Consider the following 17,163-nt stretch of genomic DNA (forward strand, 5'->3'; position numbering starts at 1 on the left):
AAAATATTTATTAAGTCTTTACTATGTACAAGAGATGATTCCAGGTCCTAGGGGAAATACCAATTGATAGCTTCCCCTCTTCTTAACTTTCCTATTTCTGCTGAAGTTACTGTCCTTCCATTGTACACAGGTTCATAACCTTTGAAGTCATTTTTTTTTAACCCATACTTTCTGCTTTAGAATTGATACTGACTTATTGGTTCCAAGGCAGAAGAGTGGTAAGGGCTAGACAATTAGGGTTGCCCACAGTCACATAGCTAGGAAGTATCTGAGGCCAAATTTGAATCCCGGATCTCCCATCTTCACATTTGGTGCTCTCTCCACTGAGCCCTAGCTACCCTCTTTGGAGTCATTCTTGACTTTTCATTCTTTCATCTCTGTAGTCATTGTCTCTCGACATTTCTCTTATCCTCTTCTCTATTCATCTGGCCTTTCCCCTAAACTACTGAAATAGCCTCCCTATTTGAGCTTCTTGCTTGTCTCCTCTCCAAATCATCTTTCATACAGCTTCTAAAGGGCTACTCTTAAAGCACTCCTTCGACTATTATTGTGACTCCCTGTTGCCTCTAGGATAAAATACAAATGCCTTTGTTTAATATTTAAAGACTTTTAATGATCTAGCTTCAGTCTACATTTTCAAACTTATTGGAAATTACTCTACTGCAGCCAAACTGGTGTGCATGTTGGACCCCACACATTACTCTTGCCTTTACACATGCCTCTTCTTCTTAGAATGCTTAGCCTCCTTGAGAGTCAATTCAAGAATGACTTACTACATGAGGTCTTTTTTGAACCACTCCCTACCCTCCAGAAGCTAGTACCTAAAAATTATTTCAGGTTTATTTTTTTATATATTTTATATCTACCTGTATGTGTTGTCTTCACCAGTAAAATTAATTAGGGAGAGTTTAATTTTTTGTCTTTGTGTCTTCAGACACAACAGTCTGAAGACAGTCACTTAACAAATGCTTGAAGATGAAAGAAAGGAAATGATCAAGGGAGCAGACTCTGAGAGTAACCTGGAGAGATTAGTATTTAAATTACAAATAGAGGGCTAGGACTTGGTCTTGGCAAAGAGAAGGACCATTTCTTTGCCAGAGATTGAAGCAGAGGAAGAAGGAATGGGAGGATGATGTAAAAGAGGTTTTGAAGTTCTAGCAGGAGAGGAAGAAGGATTTGACAGATGGCTACCATTTTTTCCACAAAGTAGAGGCTAGTTCTTTTGAGATAAAGGTGCAAGGGATGATGTAGAGGATTTAGGGAAAGTTTGAATGGCCACTGTGTAGAATGTGACAGTAGGTCAGGGAAGAAAGGATTACTATGTAGCCAGGTGGGTCCAAGTGACATTAGGTAACATAAATTTTTAATGAACCAAGTTCATGGTGATGAACTTTTTCCCTTACCAGCATTTAGCAGCACTAAAGGAATAGTGAGAATAGATGATGAGGGTAATCCAGGTCTGGAGTTTGACAGTATGTTGGATAATAGGACAAGAGGGGTAAATGAGTCAGTGATAGAAGACAGTAGGTAGTTTAATTGCCCAATCATAGAGTCAGGACTGAATGGAAGATAGACGGGGGTAGTAATAGACCAGAAGAACAGGAAGAATGAAAAGAGTAGAGATTGTGACAAAGAATAAGTTTAGGAAGAGTGAAGTAAAAGGAGAGTTGGAAGAATAGAAGTTCATGTTCAGATAGGAATTAAGAATTCTGGACATGGAGGTAGTTCTGAGTAATGGTGAGATCAAAGGTAGGAGCCATCGTTTTGTGGTTACAGTGGAATGAAGATATTAGTGAACTATAAGACTATAGAGTTTGAGAGAACATCAGTGTTTATGTTAGAATCCTCAAAGATAAGGATGGGTTTGGATTGGAGAGGAAGAATGTGACCTGGATGGAGAATTTGAGAAAAGAAAAGGGAGCAAGATAAGGATCTTGGTCTGGAAAATATAATCTGAGAGAGAGAGATTCAGAATTTAGTAAGACAGAGTCTCTTCCCTACTTTGAACTTCAAGTCTAGTCAGAAGTATATGACATATACCCAGAAAACCATAATACAAAGTAATATATAAATGAGTCAGAAGGGTACACAATACTTTGTGAGATTGACGTATGTCTTTTGGGAGAAAGGATTCTTTATCCATTTGAGAGGTCAAGGAAGTTTCATGGTGGAGGTAAGGTATTATTTGAGTTGAGGTATAAATTATAGCAGGCAGAAAGATGAATAGAAGGATTTTCTAGATACATAGGCATCTATTTGGAGATTGGATAGTAAGAGACTTTATTTAAACTAAGCCATCATGCAACTAGTTTATTCTTTTCTTTAGATTAGTAATGCCAAGAATATTGTCCCTTCATTAACAGGTTTTCTCCTAGCTTTAAATATTCTTGTTTTTCGGTACTTTCCAGCTCCACAATTCTACGTTCTGTGTTCTTGGAGTGCTTCCAGCTATGATGTGCTATAATTCTAAATCTATAGTGGCAGAGGTGAGATGCTTCTTCTTCCTCCACTGTCAGCCTAATGCATTTGTTTGACTTCCAGAATCGAGCACGCACGGATGCATGCCAAGCACCGTGGCCACGAGGCCATGCATGCAGAGATGGTCCTCATCCTCATCGCAACCCTGGTGGTGGCACAGCTACTATTGGTGCAATGGAAGCAGAGGCATCCCCGGTCCTATAATGTAAGCTATTCTCTACCCCCACCTCTGTTATTGCTAGATAAGTTATATGCATGTAGCACTGGGCAAGTTCTCTTTGGACTCGGTGTGAACTGAAAAGCGCTGATACAAACCACAGTTTCACAGAATAATAAAGGGATTAAATACACATGCATAGATGGAGAAGCTATATCCAATATCCTACCTGTTTAGAACTCAGCTTATGATAACCTTTGTCATGATAGCATGATGATAGGATAATCATTCCTATTAACACATTAAGCTTTATAAAATGCTTTCTTTACAATTAATAACCCAATGAGATAAGTATGGTATGTAATATTTTCCCAATTTACAGAAGAGGAAACTAAGGCTCTTGACCACTTAAGTGACTTGCCTAAAGTTGCACGAATAAGGGAATGAAATAGATAGGACTTGAACTGAGATCTTTTATCTCCAGATACAAAAAAAACTACTGTACCAGACTGTCTGTGGCTGAGTTAAAACAATTTAGTAGTTAAGGTACATAAAAACTTTTTCCCTTTTATGTAATGATGAGCCACTTCAGTTCCTACTCATTTGGTTAACTTTAACTTTTATGTGAAACCTAAATATGTGTGGATATCTGCTTTTTATAGTCCATAGCAAATTAGGAGCAAAAAATTCAGAGTGTGAGCTGGAGCAACAACATAGCATAGTAGAAAAACAGTGAAACTAGAAAGAGAGGACTTAAATTAACATCTTGGATGTTTACTATTTATTCCTTTATAACCCTAGATGAACCACTCTCAGCCTCAGTTTCTTGATCAGGGTTCAGGGCTTGGTTTGGTCACTGAGGCCTATCATTTACCTGCTCTAATTCTCCATTTTCCTCATCTGTAAGCCTCTACCACTCTCAACAAGTTGACTGAGGAAAGCACTTTGTATAACTTAAAGGACAATAGAAAATTGAGCAGCTATTCTTGTTGCCAAAAGTAGTAACACCTATATTCCAACCTAGAAAGTGCTATCTGTTTGTTTTAAAGAAAGAAACAGTATTTTTTAGACCATAAGACTTTATTTGAAGTGTGAGTTATTCTTTTAAAACCCAATAGTCTTGAGGCCCTGAGTATTGGAGAAAAGCCCCATACATCTCAAAATCCACTGAGGGCATTGCTTTTTTGTAATCTAGTGCAATAATTAGTATTCATAGTTATTACTCTGAGTTGGCAGGAAGAGAGTAAAATTTATGACCTGCATGTTCTACTTAAGACAGTGTCATTTTAAAAAAGGAAGAAAGTTGGTGTACATCTTAGCAAGATTTTCAAAACAAAATAGGGTCTTGAGTGCATAGCAAGTTGACCCTCCAACTCTCCAAAATTTTCATCATTTCAACTGCTTAAGGATTCCAGAAAGTTGGAAGTTTGACTGTGGTCCAAATATGTTGGTCTTTCAAAAAGAAAAGGCATGTGGGACTTTTTATTACTAGGATGGGCCTTCATGAAAGCAGTAGTTTTCCAAGAACTATTTGAATGACTGATAGTAGATGGCTGATAGGCCAGGAAAAGCATTCAGTGTATTGCACAGCTATCATATAATTCTCAAAAGCATGTGGAGGACAGTGGAGTTAGGACAATTTGAGTAGAGGAAAGGAAGGGTGCAAAAACAGGGATATATACAAATGTGAAGTTTTTTATTACTGTTAGACTTGTTTCCTACTAACATTTGAATTGAGCTAGCCTGAAAACTGTTGACAATACTGTCATCCTAGGGTGGCATGGTCCTGCACTTAGAATGACACCCAGAATTTGCTTCAGTAGGCTTTCTCTCAAGGTTCCTTAAATGAGCATTTCCTGTCTCAGCTCTATTCCTGTTGTGACACATAGCCACAGAGAATTCCCTTTCTCTCAGTGTGGTTTCTTAGTGCCTTCCTTGGCCAAAATAGATTGACAAGGAGGGATGAACAAGCTCAGAAATAGTAAAGAATTAGATTCCCTTCTAGTTGAACTGATTCTTAGCTCTTAGAATTTGAAAGATCAAATAATAATTAAAAACAGCAACAATAATACTATTTACATAGCATTTTAAAGTTTGAAAAGTACTTTACAAATAACCTCATAACAACTCTAGGAGGAGTAGGTGCTATTAGAACCATTTAACAGAGTAGGAATTAGAGACAGAGGTTAAGTGTCACACAGCTATAGGAAGTGTCTAAAATCTGATTTACATTCAGGACTTACTGACTCAAGTTCTAGTGCTGTCCTGATTGTACCACCTAGCTGAGTCTAGATGGGTATAATGTTAGACTATATTATCTCCAACATCTTGTTCATATTGAGAGGCAGTGTTGCCTAATGAAAAGAACGCTGGATTTGGGAGTCAGGAGAGAATGGGGTTTAAATTCTAGCTTCATAGTTACCGTGTGAATTTGGGCAAGTCACTTCATATTACTGAGCCTGTTTATTTATAATGGGAACATAACAATACTTACACTGTCTATCTTGTAGGTAGTTTGAGGAAGCACCTTGTACATAATGTACTATAGAAAGTTAGTAGTTATTACAATACTGAATTAAGCCAACAAGGCCCAGTTTCACAACTTTCTTTATCAGATGTGGTATTATCAAAAAGGAAAACAGATTATCTAGCTGTGGAAACTTCTAGAGATACAATGAATAGATAAGATGATATCTTTAGTTTCTGCTTAGCCAGACTATTCCAAAATTTATTTGTTGATATGGCTACTTTCCTCACTTTGGTACTTACCTTTTAGCCCACATAAAATGCTTTTCCCTGCCCGGGTTTGTTAAAAATATTCCCCTGTAGAGACTCCCCAACCATTTCCCATGATGATGAATCAGAAAAAAGAGAATCATAGAATCCCAAGAGTAGGAAGGAATTTTTGTTTATTGCTTTATTTTAAAATAAATTCTTATTGGGGCAGCTAGGTGGCTCACTGGATTGAAAGCCAGGCCAGGGGTGGGAGGCTGGGGAACTGGGGGTTGGGGGTGGGGGGGATGGCATCCTGGGTTCAAATTTGGCCTCAGAGACTTCCTAGCTGTGTGACCCTGGGCAAGTCACTTAACCCCCATTGCCTAACCCTTACCATTCTTCTGTCTTGAAACCAATAATATATATTGGTTCCAAGATAGAAGGTAAGGATTAAAAAAAAAATTTTTTTTAATTTTTATTGATGTCATATTTTTTTTTCTTTTCTACATCACCATCATTTCCTCTTATTCATTTTGAGGATGCTAATATAGAGTCAATATAGAGTCATCATGAGCACGTAAAATTTTGGCAAGAGTATCCTATTGCAGCCTTAGCTTCAGGCAAAGAGAGAATATAGACTCAACATAACATCTCACTGCTATTTGGGTCAAATATTTCCTACTCTTTTTGGTCCCCAAATTTCAGATCTTCTTTGGAGGTAATTACCTTTTTGGAAGATAATTACTGACTAGGGATCAGTGAAGGATTCCTGGAAGAGTTGCTATTTGAGTTAGATTTGAAAGGTTAGATAAGACTTCCCTTTTCCCATGATGAATTCAGCAACAAGACAATCATGGAATCCCAAGAGCCAAAAGGAAATTTTTGTTTATTGCTTTGTTTTTAAATTAATCTTTATTGTTATGTTTCTTTTTACATCTCTATAATTTCCCTCCCCTCTCAGAAAACTATCCCATATCACAAATACTATTTTTATTTATTTATTTTTTGCTGGTACTATTTTTAGATAAAAATCTGTGTGTGTGTGTAAAGAGAAGGAAAATTAGCATAACTGCTTAGCATATTGAAAAAGTCTGAAAATGTGTGTTATGTACCACACTTGTGGACCTTCCATCTCAATACAGGGGTGGGGGATGGAGATGTTTTCTCATAGCTTTTCTTTTGAGCCATGCTTATTCCTTATTATTCTACAACATTCTCTTTTGGATTATCTGATTGTGTGGTTCTTTCCATTCAAATTGTTATAGTCATTGTATATATTGTTTTCTTGGCTCTGCTTACATCACTCTGCATCAGGTGTGTTTTGTTTTTGTTTTTGTTTTTTTTTTTAAGTCCTTACCTTCCATCTTAGAATCAATACTGTGTATTGGTTCCAAAGCAGAAGAGCGGTAAGGGCTAGATTAAGTGACTTGCCCAGGGTCACATAGCTAGGAAGTGTCTGAAGGTAGATTTGAACCCAGGACCAGTCTCTAGGTCTGGCTCTCAATCCATTGAGCTACCTAGCTATGCCCTGCATCAGTTTTGATGTAGATCTTTCCATGCTTTTCTATATTCATCATATTCATCATTTTTGACTGTATAGTAATATTCTAGTCATCATTTCTCAGTTAATGGGCATCTACTTGTTCTTGTTTTTCTTCAACTTTTTCCTGTCCTAGGAAGTCTTACTATAAATATTTTGGGTATATGGAGACCAAGAAAGAAGGAATTTTAAGTGTCCTTAAATCCAGACTCCCTCCTAGTACAGACATTACCACTATAGCATCCCATTTCATCCTTTGCCTGAATACTTCTGGTGATAGGGTACTCATTACATCATGAAAAAAACTATTCCATTTTAGACAAGTTTAATTGTTATTATTATTAAGATTTTTCTAATCTGTCTCTTGGTGATTTCCATCCTTTGGTTCCCTCTCCCAAAGGTATTTCCCAAAAGTTATTGGCATCTAATGGAACTCTAGTTAGGTCTGAGGAGGCAGAAGATCTCATTTGAAAATGTAGATCAGTGCCTTCTGCATGAAACTCCCTCTGTATTCGCTTTTATAATTTCTTATTAACTTCTCCTTAGTTTCCCCAGGGACATTGAGAAAAGGAGTAAATTGATATCTACAAAGTACCTTTCCTATATTTAACAGTCTCCAAAGAGGAAATTTCATCACTTGTTGCTAAAATTAATGTCCTCCAGACTCTTCAGTTATTTTGGAAGTTCTTCTCTACCTCTAACTGAAATTTTTTCTCATTCCAACTTTTATCTATTCGTCCAAGTTCTGCCCCTTGGGACCAAGCAGAATAAACCTAATGCTTCTCCCATATATGTGACAGCCTTTGACATTGCAGCGAGACAATCAGCAGGATGCAATGGAAAGCATAGTATTTAGTCAGTTTCTGTCTCCTCCTTGGCCTATTAGTTAAGTGGCCTAAAACAGTAAGTCCTCTTTTCTCTTTGGGCCTACTTCTTCATTGGTCAAGTAATAAGATTAATTTCTCCTTGTCTCTCTCATGGGCTCAAGTGAGAAAATGATAAGGAATATGCTTGTAAACTGTAAAGCACTTTATAAATCTAAGCAGCTCTATAACTGCACCTGCATATTCATTTATTACCACCAGGTGTCAGAAGAGTCCCTGTTGGAGTTCTGAGCTTGATAACAATAAAGCTGGCTTACAAAAATGCTCTCCAGAAAAGCATCTAAAATGAGATTTTTAAGTAAAACAATGATAAATAATATAGAATTAATTTGCAGAGCAAAGATAATAGAGAAAATAGCCAGATGGGAGAGTAATTTACTCTCTTTTCATGCTAGAATCATAGAATTTCAAAGCTGGAAAGGACCTCAGAGGTCATCCAATGCAGTCCCTGAATCATGGAATCCTTCTACATCTTTCCAGGCAAGTTGTTGTGTTTTGTTTTGTTTTTGTTTTTTGTTTTTCCAGCATCTCCTTGAAGGATCTGAGTGATGGGAAGCTAAATAACTTTCAAAGAGCCCATTACAATTTGGGACCACTCTTAGAAGGAAGTTTTTCTTTCCATTGAATCTCAAGTCTCCCTTCCTATACTTTTCTCTTTCTCCTTTTTGCTTCTAGTTCTTTCTTTAGTGGCTGTACAGGAGAGTTCTTTGGATACTTAAAACAATCACTGTGACCCCACCCTCATGCCTAAACCTCATCTACAGATTTAAACATCCTCACTTCTTCACCTAGTCATATTATTACATTCTTGTGGCCTGGGTTTCAATCCCTTCACAACCCTGGTCACTCTCTGTTGAACATATTCTAACTTGTTATATCTTTCCTAAAACTTAAGTTCCAAAACTGAACAAAGTTCTCCAAATGTATGCTGGCCAGGGCAGAGGACAAACTCAAGTTCCTGGTAATTCTGTTTTGCCTATATCTCTACCATTTATCTTAGCCACAGACAGGTCTATAACCTCAATTCATCCTTGAGTTAAACTTCATCTGAAACGTTGGTATTTATTTTTTAGCCCATTGCTTTTCTAGTATGATTTGTAGCCATATGACATAACCAATAAAAATATTGGTGTTAAGAAGATGAACTTTTGCAACAGAAAACAGCTGAGAATTATTCAGAGTATGGCACAATTTCCCAAATGTTCTCCAGCATGCACAAATATACCTGCTGCAGTCTGGGTCTGGGTGGTCCTTCTCTAGTGTGTGTTCTTATGGGGAAAACAGGGGACTAATTTAAATATTTATCTGGGTTCAGAAGGGTGAGTAGGAGACAGGAATGGACAATAGTCTGGGACCAAACAAGCCAGGAAGACTGGGTTTAGCTGTTTGGGGAAATGACAGTTTACAGGAGTGACAGTTAGGCCTTAACTGTCACACTAATCCACCTAGCCAGAGATAAACAGAGTTTAACAAATATACACACGATGAGAACTTTAAGGTATGAAGAAAACAAACAGGGAAACAGTTTAATTGTAATTTGAGAGATAGGAGAGGAGGTGAAGTGAAACTATGTCTAACTGACCAGGACTGGAGTTAAAAGGGTAAGTTCCTTAGCCAACCTGGCTTCTACCAGTTTGACAGCTTGGCTAAGGACCTGAGGGAGAGGGCTTGGGTTTGGGTTCTCACAATGGATCCAGAGATGTCTTCAGAATACCAGGAACCAACTCCTCCATAGCCAGTGTTCCAAAAGTAACCAGGTAGGGAAAGATGTCTGCAAACTGTCCACCAGAACATAGGCCTTTTCCCTACTCAGAGTTAACTTGCAGGATGATATCTTCAGCCTTTACAACCTTCACCAATCTCCAAGATGCCAGGTCAAATAGGGACTTCTGATTGCACTTCTGCTCCAAACCCTTCTCAAAACTAGCAATATCTATTGCTTAGCTCCCTCCTCTCTACCCCCTGCATTCCATTCAGAATGTCCATGATTTCCAGCAAAGGCTTTCCCTAATATGCTTGCAAAAATCTGCTTTTTATACTTTTAAAGCCTATACCTATTACAGTGTCCAGAATAGAGACACTAAGAGAATATGTGAGCTATCTGTCCTAATGCATATTATAATCCAGGCAATATAAATTCTTCATCCATTTGTTTTGCTCTTTGCAGATTGCTAGTTTAATGTCTTTTGAATGCCTATACGTCTCACTGAGACAGAACTGTAGTGTTCTGGGGCTTCATGTAATCTGAACATTGTTTTCTGCAAACAATATCATCTGGAGGATCTTCTTCCTCTTTAATTCTAAGCAAGACACCCTTCTTGACATATATACTTATGGTGGTCGTATAGTTTCCTGTTTTATACCTTGTAGGATATCTAGACGATCATTTAGCAGAATTCTCTCTTTGCTTGCACCTAGTAAGGAGTCTCGTATAATTGTAAATAGTCTTGGGCAGTGCTTTGTCTAAGGAAAATCTTGAAGGTTTCATTTTGTTCTAGCATTTTTTGTTTGTTTTTTTAATCTATAAACAACCATAACAATCTTTTATTGCCTATACTTCAATTGTATAGGTAATATATAATACTAAGATGTCTGCTGTGAAATATTCCATAGTCTTTTTTTTCTAATCTTCCCTTCTTTAAAGTATCCTAAAATTAGTCCCTGAGAGTCTTCAAAATTGTTATCTTCCAAAGTGGATTCCTTCTGGTCCCCCCCACACACACCTTTTTTTTTTTTTTTTTCCATTTCTTTATGGTCATGCAAAGCACACTTCCATATTGGTCATTGTTGTAAGAGCACATTCAGAAATAACTAAAATCCCAAAATAAGACCAAAGATACACTGCTGTGAAAGATGACTCCAATAGTTCTTTCTGTGGAGGTAGCTAGCATTCCCCATCATTAGTCTTTCAGGATTGTCCCATTTCATTGCTGAGAATAGCCATATTTTCACAGATACTCATCATCCACTATTGTGTACAATGTTCTCCCAGTTCTGTTTATTTCATTCTACATCAGTTCCTGGAGATCTTTCCAACTTTTTCTGAAATCATCTTGCTTATCATTTCTTATAGCACTTCTGTTCTTATTTTTTGAAAAATAATTTGTATTGGTATTTTCTGTTTCTCACATCATCACAGTATCCCACATCTCTTCCTCTGTTCACAAGAACCATCCTTATATATAACAAATATCATCCTTCTGTATGTATTTGTTCAAGTCCTATGGCTCTTTCCAAAATAGTTGTTGTGTAACATTTTTATTTTCTTGTATAGCAAATCAGGTACTGCGATGGTAGAGTCACAACCTTGGGAGTTCTGTTGTCATTGAAGATATAAAGAGATCACTAGAAACACTGGAAAATCTGTTCTACCTTATGTTTTGTCCTTTCATTTGTAATCCTTTTGGAGATAATCTGACATAGTTACATCTCATACCAAATACTGTAGGGTTTTTTTCCTTCCCTCTACTGTTTGCCACTGAATGATAGGTGATACTCTTCATAATCTTCTGCCATCCTCTTCTGTAATATTTTGCAAATGAGTTTATATTTTAAGCAGATGTTGCCCATGATTGCTTTGTCTATCTCTGCTTTGCAAGAACTTGTAATTTTTTGACTTACATAATTTCTGGCCTCTCTTAGGGGCCCATTGTGGCAGCTATTTTGTATTACTTAAACTTTTCTAAGAAATGGTGGTAGGGGCAGCTAGGTACCTGAGTGCTATACAGAATCAGGCCTAAAGATGGGAGGTCTGACCTCAGACACTTCCTAGCTATGTGACCGAGTAAGTAAGTCACTTAACCCAATTGTCTAGCCCTTACTGCTCTTCTGCTTTGGTACTTAGTAGGTATGGGTTTAAGAAAAAAAGAAAAATGGCAATAATCAAGTAAAAGCAATAAAGTTATTTATTAAAGCCATGTGTTGTTTAGGTGCTGGTAATACAAGAGCGAAAATAAAATAATTTCTTCCTTCAAGGATCTTATATTCCATTAGGGAAGGCAAAATGTACATCTCTATATATATTATATAAGTAATATATGTTTTTGTATATAAAATATAACTATGTAAAATCACATATATAGAGAGTATATAATTATATACAAAATAAAGACAATTTTTATAGGAATACTTAATGGGAAGCCAAGGGTATGAAAGGCCCTGTATAGGAGATATTGTTTGAACTGAGCTTTGAAGGAAACTAGGATATTGAAAGGCAAAAATATGAAAGGAGTATAGACAAAGGACGACAAAAGTATGGAGATGAAATTTTGTGTGAGGAGTAGCTAAAAGGCCAGTTTGGTTTAGAGAACAAGAAGGGAGAAATTATTAATAAACCTAGAAAGGCAATTTGGAGCTAGGTGGTAAGGGGCTTAATGGTCAAACAGACTAATTTGTATTTCCTAGAGGTAATAGAAACTCTACTAAGAAAAACTATTGAATCTCACCTTCTAGAATAGGGCAATAGCATGGTCAGACCTGGGCTTTAAGAATATTGCAGTTGTAGCTATACAGGGAATAGAGATAAGGCAAGGTGGCCATTTAGGATAGGAGGCTCTTGTAAGATTGAATTAGGATGGTTATGATGTAAGTTGAAAGAAGAGGATAGATGCAAATGATGTGAAAGTAGATTTAACAAAACTTAACAACTCATCAGATATGGGGGAGAGGGAGAATAACAAGTCAATGAAGGATCCAAGATTGCCAATCTGGGTGACTGGAAAGATTGAGGTTCCCTCAAAAGAATTAGAGACATTTGGGAAAGTTGTGGTATTTGGAGGAAAGATAAGTTTTGTTCTGGAAATGTTGAGTTTGAGATGCTAATAAGCAGATGGTGTTGTGGCAGTGGAACTCAGGAGAGAGGCTAGAAATGGAGATATAGATCTGTGAGTCATCTGTATAATGGTGGTTGTTGAATTCCTGGAAGCTAATGAGTTTACTGTCAGTAAAGCAGGACAGAACAAAGTCTTAGGGACACTCACAGAGGGTGGGAAATGGATGACTGAGGAAGAATAGTCAAAACAGATGGGAGAACCAAGAGAGCAGTGTCATAAAACATTTAGTCTATAAACATATATTAAACATTTGGTATGTGTTAGGTACTTGGAGACTCAATGACTAAAACAATCTCTCCTTAAAGGATTTCTGATATTATGATGAAGACACCTATGGCATGTATAAATATATATATATATATATATATATATATAATAAGTAGAAGGTAATAAAAAAAAGTAATAAATTACAAGGTTGCTGGGGAGGGAGGTGTCAGTCAAGTGGTACTTGAACTGAATCTTGAAAGGAGAGAGTAACTCTCAGGTAAAGGTGAGAAGGAGAAGAAGGAAGAAATTAACTCTGAGATAACTTGGAGAGGAAAGAATGTTAAGGAGTTGAAGGGGACTGGTCAGCTATGTCAGCAACATCAAGAATGATGACGAATCATTTATTTAAATAGGTTTGGTTGAAATTGTTATAATTATCATCTACGTGTTCATGATTCCAGCCCTCACCTCTCTCTTGACTTCCAGTCTCACATCTCCTTACAGCCTAGGTATCATCCTCAATTATTACTCTCTCTCAGACCCCATATTCAATCAGTTGCCAAGTCCTATCATTTCTTTCATCACAATATTTCTCACATACATGCTTTTCTTCCTGGCTCTGTCACCACCCTGGTATAAGCTTTTATTACCTTATACTTGAACTATTACTGTGGCCTATAGATACGCTACCTGCCTCAAGTCTCTGTCTACTCCAGTCCACCCTTCACTCATCTGTCAGATTGGTCTTCCTATAACACAGATCTGACCATGTCACTTTTGTATTATAATAAACTCCAGTGGCTCTCTGTTTCCTCCAGGATCAAATATTAAAGTCTCTTAAGTCTTTTAAAGCTCTCCATTATGTGGCCCCTTCCTACTTTTCCAGTATTCTTACACTTTATCCCCTTGAACTCCATGATCTAGTGACACTGGCTTCCTTGCTGTCCTTGAAGAAGACCCTCAATCTCCCTACTCTTTGCATTTTCACTGGCTACCTCTTATACCTGGCATGCTTTCTCTATCTCTGCTTCCTAGCTTCTGTGGCTTCCTTTGAGACCTAGCAAAAATCTCGCCTTCTACAGGAAGCCTTTTCCAATCCCCATTAATGCTAGTGCCTTCTCTTTGCTGATTATTTCCTCTACCTTGTTTGTACTTTGCATGCTGTCTGCCTCATAGACAGTGAGATCTTTGAGAGCAGAAAATGTCTTTACCTTTCTTTGTATCCTTAGTGCCTAGCCCAGGGTCTGGCACACAGTAGGTGCTTAATAAGTGCTTGTTAACTGACTGTTGGAATTGCATGCAAAACCATCTCTTATTTTTCTAGTTTGGGGATGAATCTTATCAAATTCTTAGAATTTCTATTCATTCTCTAAAGCCCAACTCAAAAGCTACCTCCTCTATAAAACCTTATTTAGTCACTCCCCAATTCTCTCCAATGTTTCCAAGAGTTCTTTTCTCCAAAGTTTCTCACCTATACTTTGTCTATGTCTCCCATCTCTTTAAGTTACATATTTTTAATATTCCCCCTACCAGATTGTAAGCCCCATAAGGGCAGAGGTTATATGTTATTCAAACTGTATAACTCCACCCATTACCCAAAATAGTGAGTGCTTTGTACATAGGTGATACTTAATAAATGCCTGTTGGATTTAAGCAAGATGATAGATGTGTGTTTGGAATTCAGGGAGGAACCATTTAAAAGTATCTTAGAAACTTCCTGTGGACATATGGGGACTTTGAGACTACATTCCCTGTGATCCAACGGGTTTCTGGTTTTTGGACATGGGGACATCTCTGAAGTCCCCAACATATAGGGGAGCTTAAATTTGGAGGGCGGCCTTGAGACGGCCTCTTTGTTACCTGAGTAGGCTCTCTGGCGTGCGAGACTAGGAAGATGGGTGGAGATACAGACGGGCGGTAAATTTTAAAGATAGTCAGGTGCGGTCATATATATTTTACCAACATGGCCATGGCAATTAAAATATTAATTTCTCTTATAATATCAGCCTTTATCATTTTTAATCGTAACATATATGTAAGCTTTTGTTATCCTCATTGTGTTTGTGTTTCAGATGGTGACCCTCTTTCAGATGTGGGTTGTCCCCCTCTATTTCACAGTGAAGCTACATTGGTGGAGGTTCCTGGTGATCTGGGTCCTGTTCTCTACTGTTACTGCCTTTGTTACTTTCCGAGCCACTCGAAAACCTTTGGTGCAGACAACCCCGAGGTAAGAATGGTGGCAGGGGAGCAGGGCAAAGGGGAGTAATTGGGTCACAGAATCATAACATCTTAAAGGCATCTCTATCTAAAATGCTACTCTACTCTTCACCATTTTTCTGTCAGTCTGCCTCTCTACACCTATCTACTGACATACAGTGGAATTGTTTTATCAAAATTCATTTCTCTGCCTTGTAAGGCCTGATAGGATACTTCAGCTCTCTGATAGGCTAGAGACCATGTCACCCTGTAGTTTGGTTCTTGCTGGTTATTTTGCCAGCAGAGATCCATTCCAAATTTGTAACCTTTCTGGATAAACAAAATGTGGCTAAGAATAACTTATCTTCAAAATGAGGAAGTTGGACAAGATAACCAAACATGGGATTAGGTTTCCCTGAAGTGGGAGCAAAGTGGATAAATAGTGAGTTCTCCATCACTGTAGAACTTGAAGGATGAGTTTGAATGATTACTTATAAAGTTTGGTATAAGAGGAACACTTTTTCAAATATGATTTGGACTAGGTAGGCTTCAAAATATGTAGCAACCAGAATGGGAAAATTCTAAGCTGCATCTGGTTTTCACTGATAAGGAAGAACTGGTTTCTGGGGTAGAAATAATGGACATCTTTTGGCAATAACTACTCTTTTTTAAAGTTTGTGATTGAGGGGGCAGCTGGGTAGCTCAGTGTATTGAGAACCAGGCCTAGAGACAGGAGGTCCTAGGTTCAAATCTGACCTCAGACACTTCCCAGCCGGGTGATCCTGGGTAAGTCACTTGACCCCCATTGCCTACCCTTACCACTCTTCTGCCTTGGAGCCAATACACAGTATTGACTAAAAGACGGAATGGAAGAGCCCAAAAATAAATAAATAAAGTTTGTGGTTGAAGAGAGGAGAAAATTTATGTTAAATAATAATGATGATAAAACCCCTGCTAGCTCCAAAAACAGATAGAGTAAGAGATGGAAGAGAGAAAAGCCAGACATAGTTTGACATTCCCAAAGATTTTGGGAAAGCAGATTTCAAAAGTTTGAGAAGAAGGAAAAGTAGATTCCATTGCCTAAGACAAGTCAAATTAGAAAGTATGGCAAGACCTCAAGAATAAAGGTCTGCATAGGGGTAGCTAGGTAACTCAGTAGATTGAGAGACAAGATGTCCTAGTATCAAATCTGGCCTAGGTTTGTGGCAAGTAACTTAACTCCCATTGGTTAACCTTTATCACTCTCTTGCCTTGGAACCAGTACACTGTATTGATTCTAAGATGAAAGGTAAGGGCCCCAAATAAATAAATAAATAAACAAATGTCTGCAGCCATAAAGGGAAAACAGTTCTGATTTGGAAGAAAAATGGGAGTGATCCGAAGAGACTGATGAGGATTCATAGAGAATGTATAATATATGTATGGAAAATGAACTGCATATTAAAGATAACAGGATAAATGTAAAAATAAAAATCAAGTCTGCAAAAATAAAGTTAGGAGTACCTGAGTAAAAGCTTAAATTGAGTTGAAATGGACAAGAAAAGCTAAGCATAACAAATGGTTTGGGGTTTTTTTTAGCCCTGTTGGGAAAAACATGTAAGTCAAAAAAGAGATAGGACTATAGCTAGCAAGAAGTTACAAATATTTATTGTTTTCAAAATGCTAACTCATTCCATCCTTAATATTCCCTCTTATACCTCAAGACTTAGAAGTGTAGTCCCTAGTCCCCAAGCCTTATCTACAGTTTAATACTGGTTCTTTGGAAGTTACCAGTGGTCTGTTAATTACCAAATTAAATGGGTTATTCTCACTCATCCTTCTTGAAGTCTCTGCCATATTTGATACTGTTGACTACACCCTACTTGTTAGACACCTTTCCCCCCCTTGATTTTCTTAATAATGCTTTCTCTTGGTTCTCTTCAGGCTCCTTTTATAGATCATCATTGACACCCCCCACAACAATTCCATTTTAGAACAAAAAGGGACAGAGAAGCAAAACAAAACCAATAGTTTGGCCAAGTTGAATAATGTTGCCCTCATTTCATACTTATATTCCACCCCTTGTTCCAAGAAGAGGAAGACTATGCATTACTATCATTCCTTTGAAGTAAAGATCAGTCACTGATCATTATGTTCTCATTTTGCTTACTTTGC

General features: G+C 37.6%; 1 protein-coding gene across 1 annotated transcript in view; it reads left to right on the plus strand.

The window, feature by feature from the left end:
* The window catches only part of RNF121 (ring finger protein 121), a 109,347-nt gene that overhangs the window by 40,309 nt on the left and 51,875 nt on the right, over positions 1 to 17,163 (plus strand). Inside the window, exons 5-6 of the mRNA XM_044668905.1 lie at positions 2,542 to 2,683; positions 14,886 to 15,040. Of these exons, the coding sequence (XP_044524840.1) occupies positions 2,542 to 2,683; positions 14,886 to 15,040 (297 nt within the window). The remainder of the gene's footprint in view (positions 1 to 2,541; positions 2,684 to 14,885; positions 15,041 to 17,163) is intronic.

Source organism: Gracilinanus agilis, chromosome 3 (assembly GCF_016433145.1).
Source record: "Gracilinanus agilis isolate LMUSP501 chromosome 3, AgileGrace, whole genome shotgun sequence".
NCBI lineage: Eukaryota > Metazoa > Chordata > Mammalia > Didelphimorphia > Didelphidae > Gracilinanus > Gracilinanus agilis.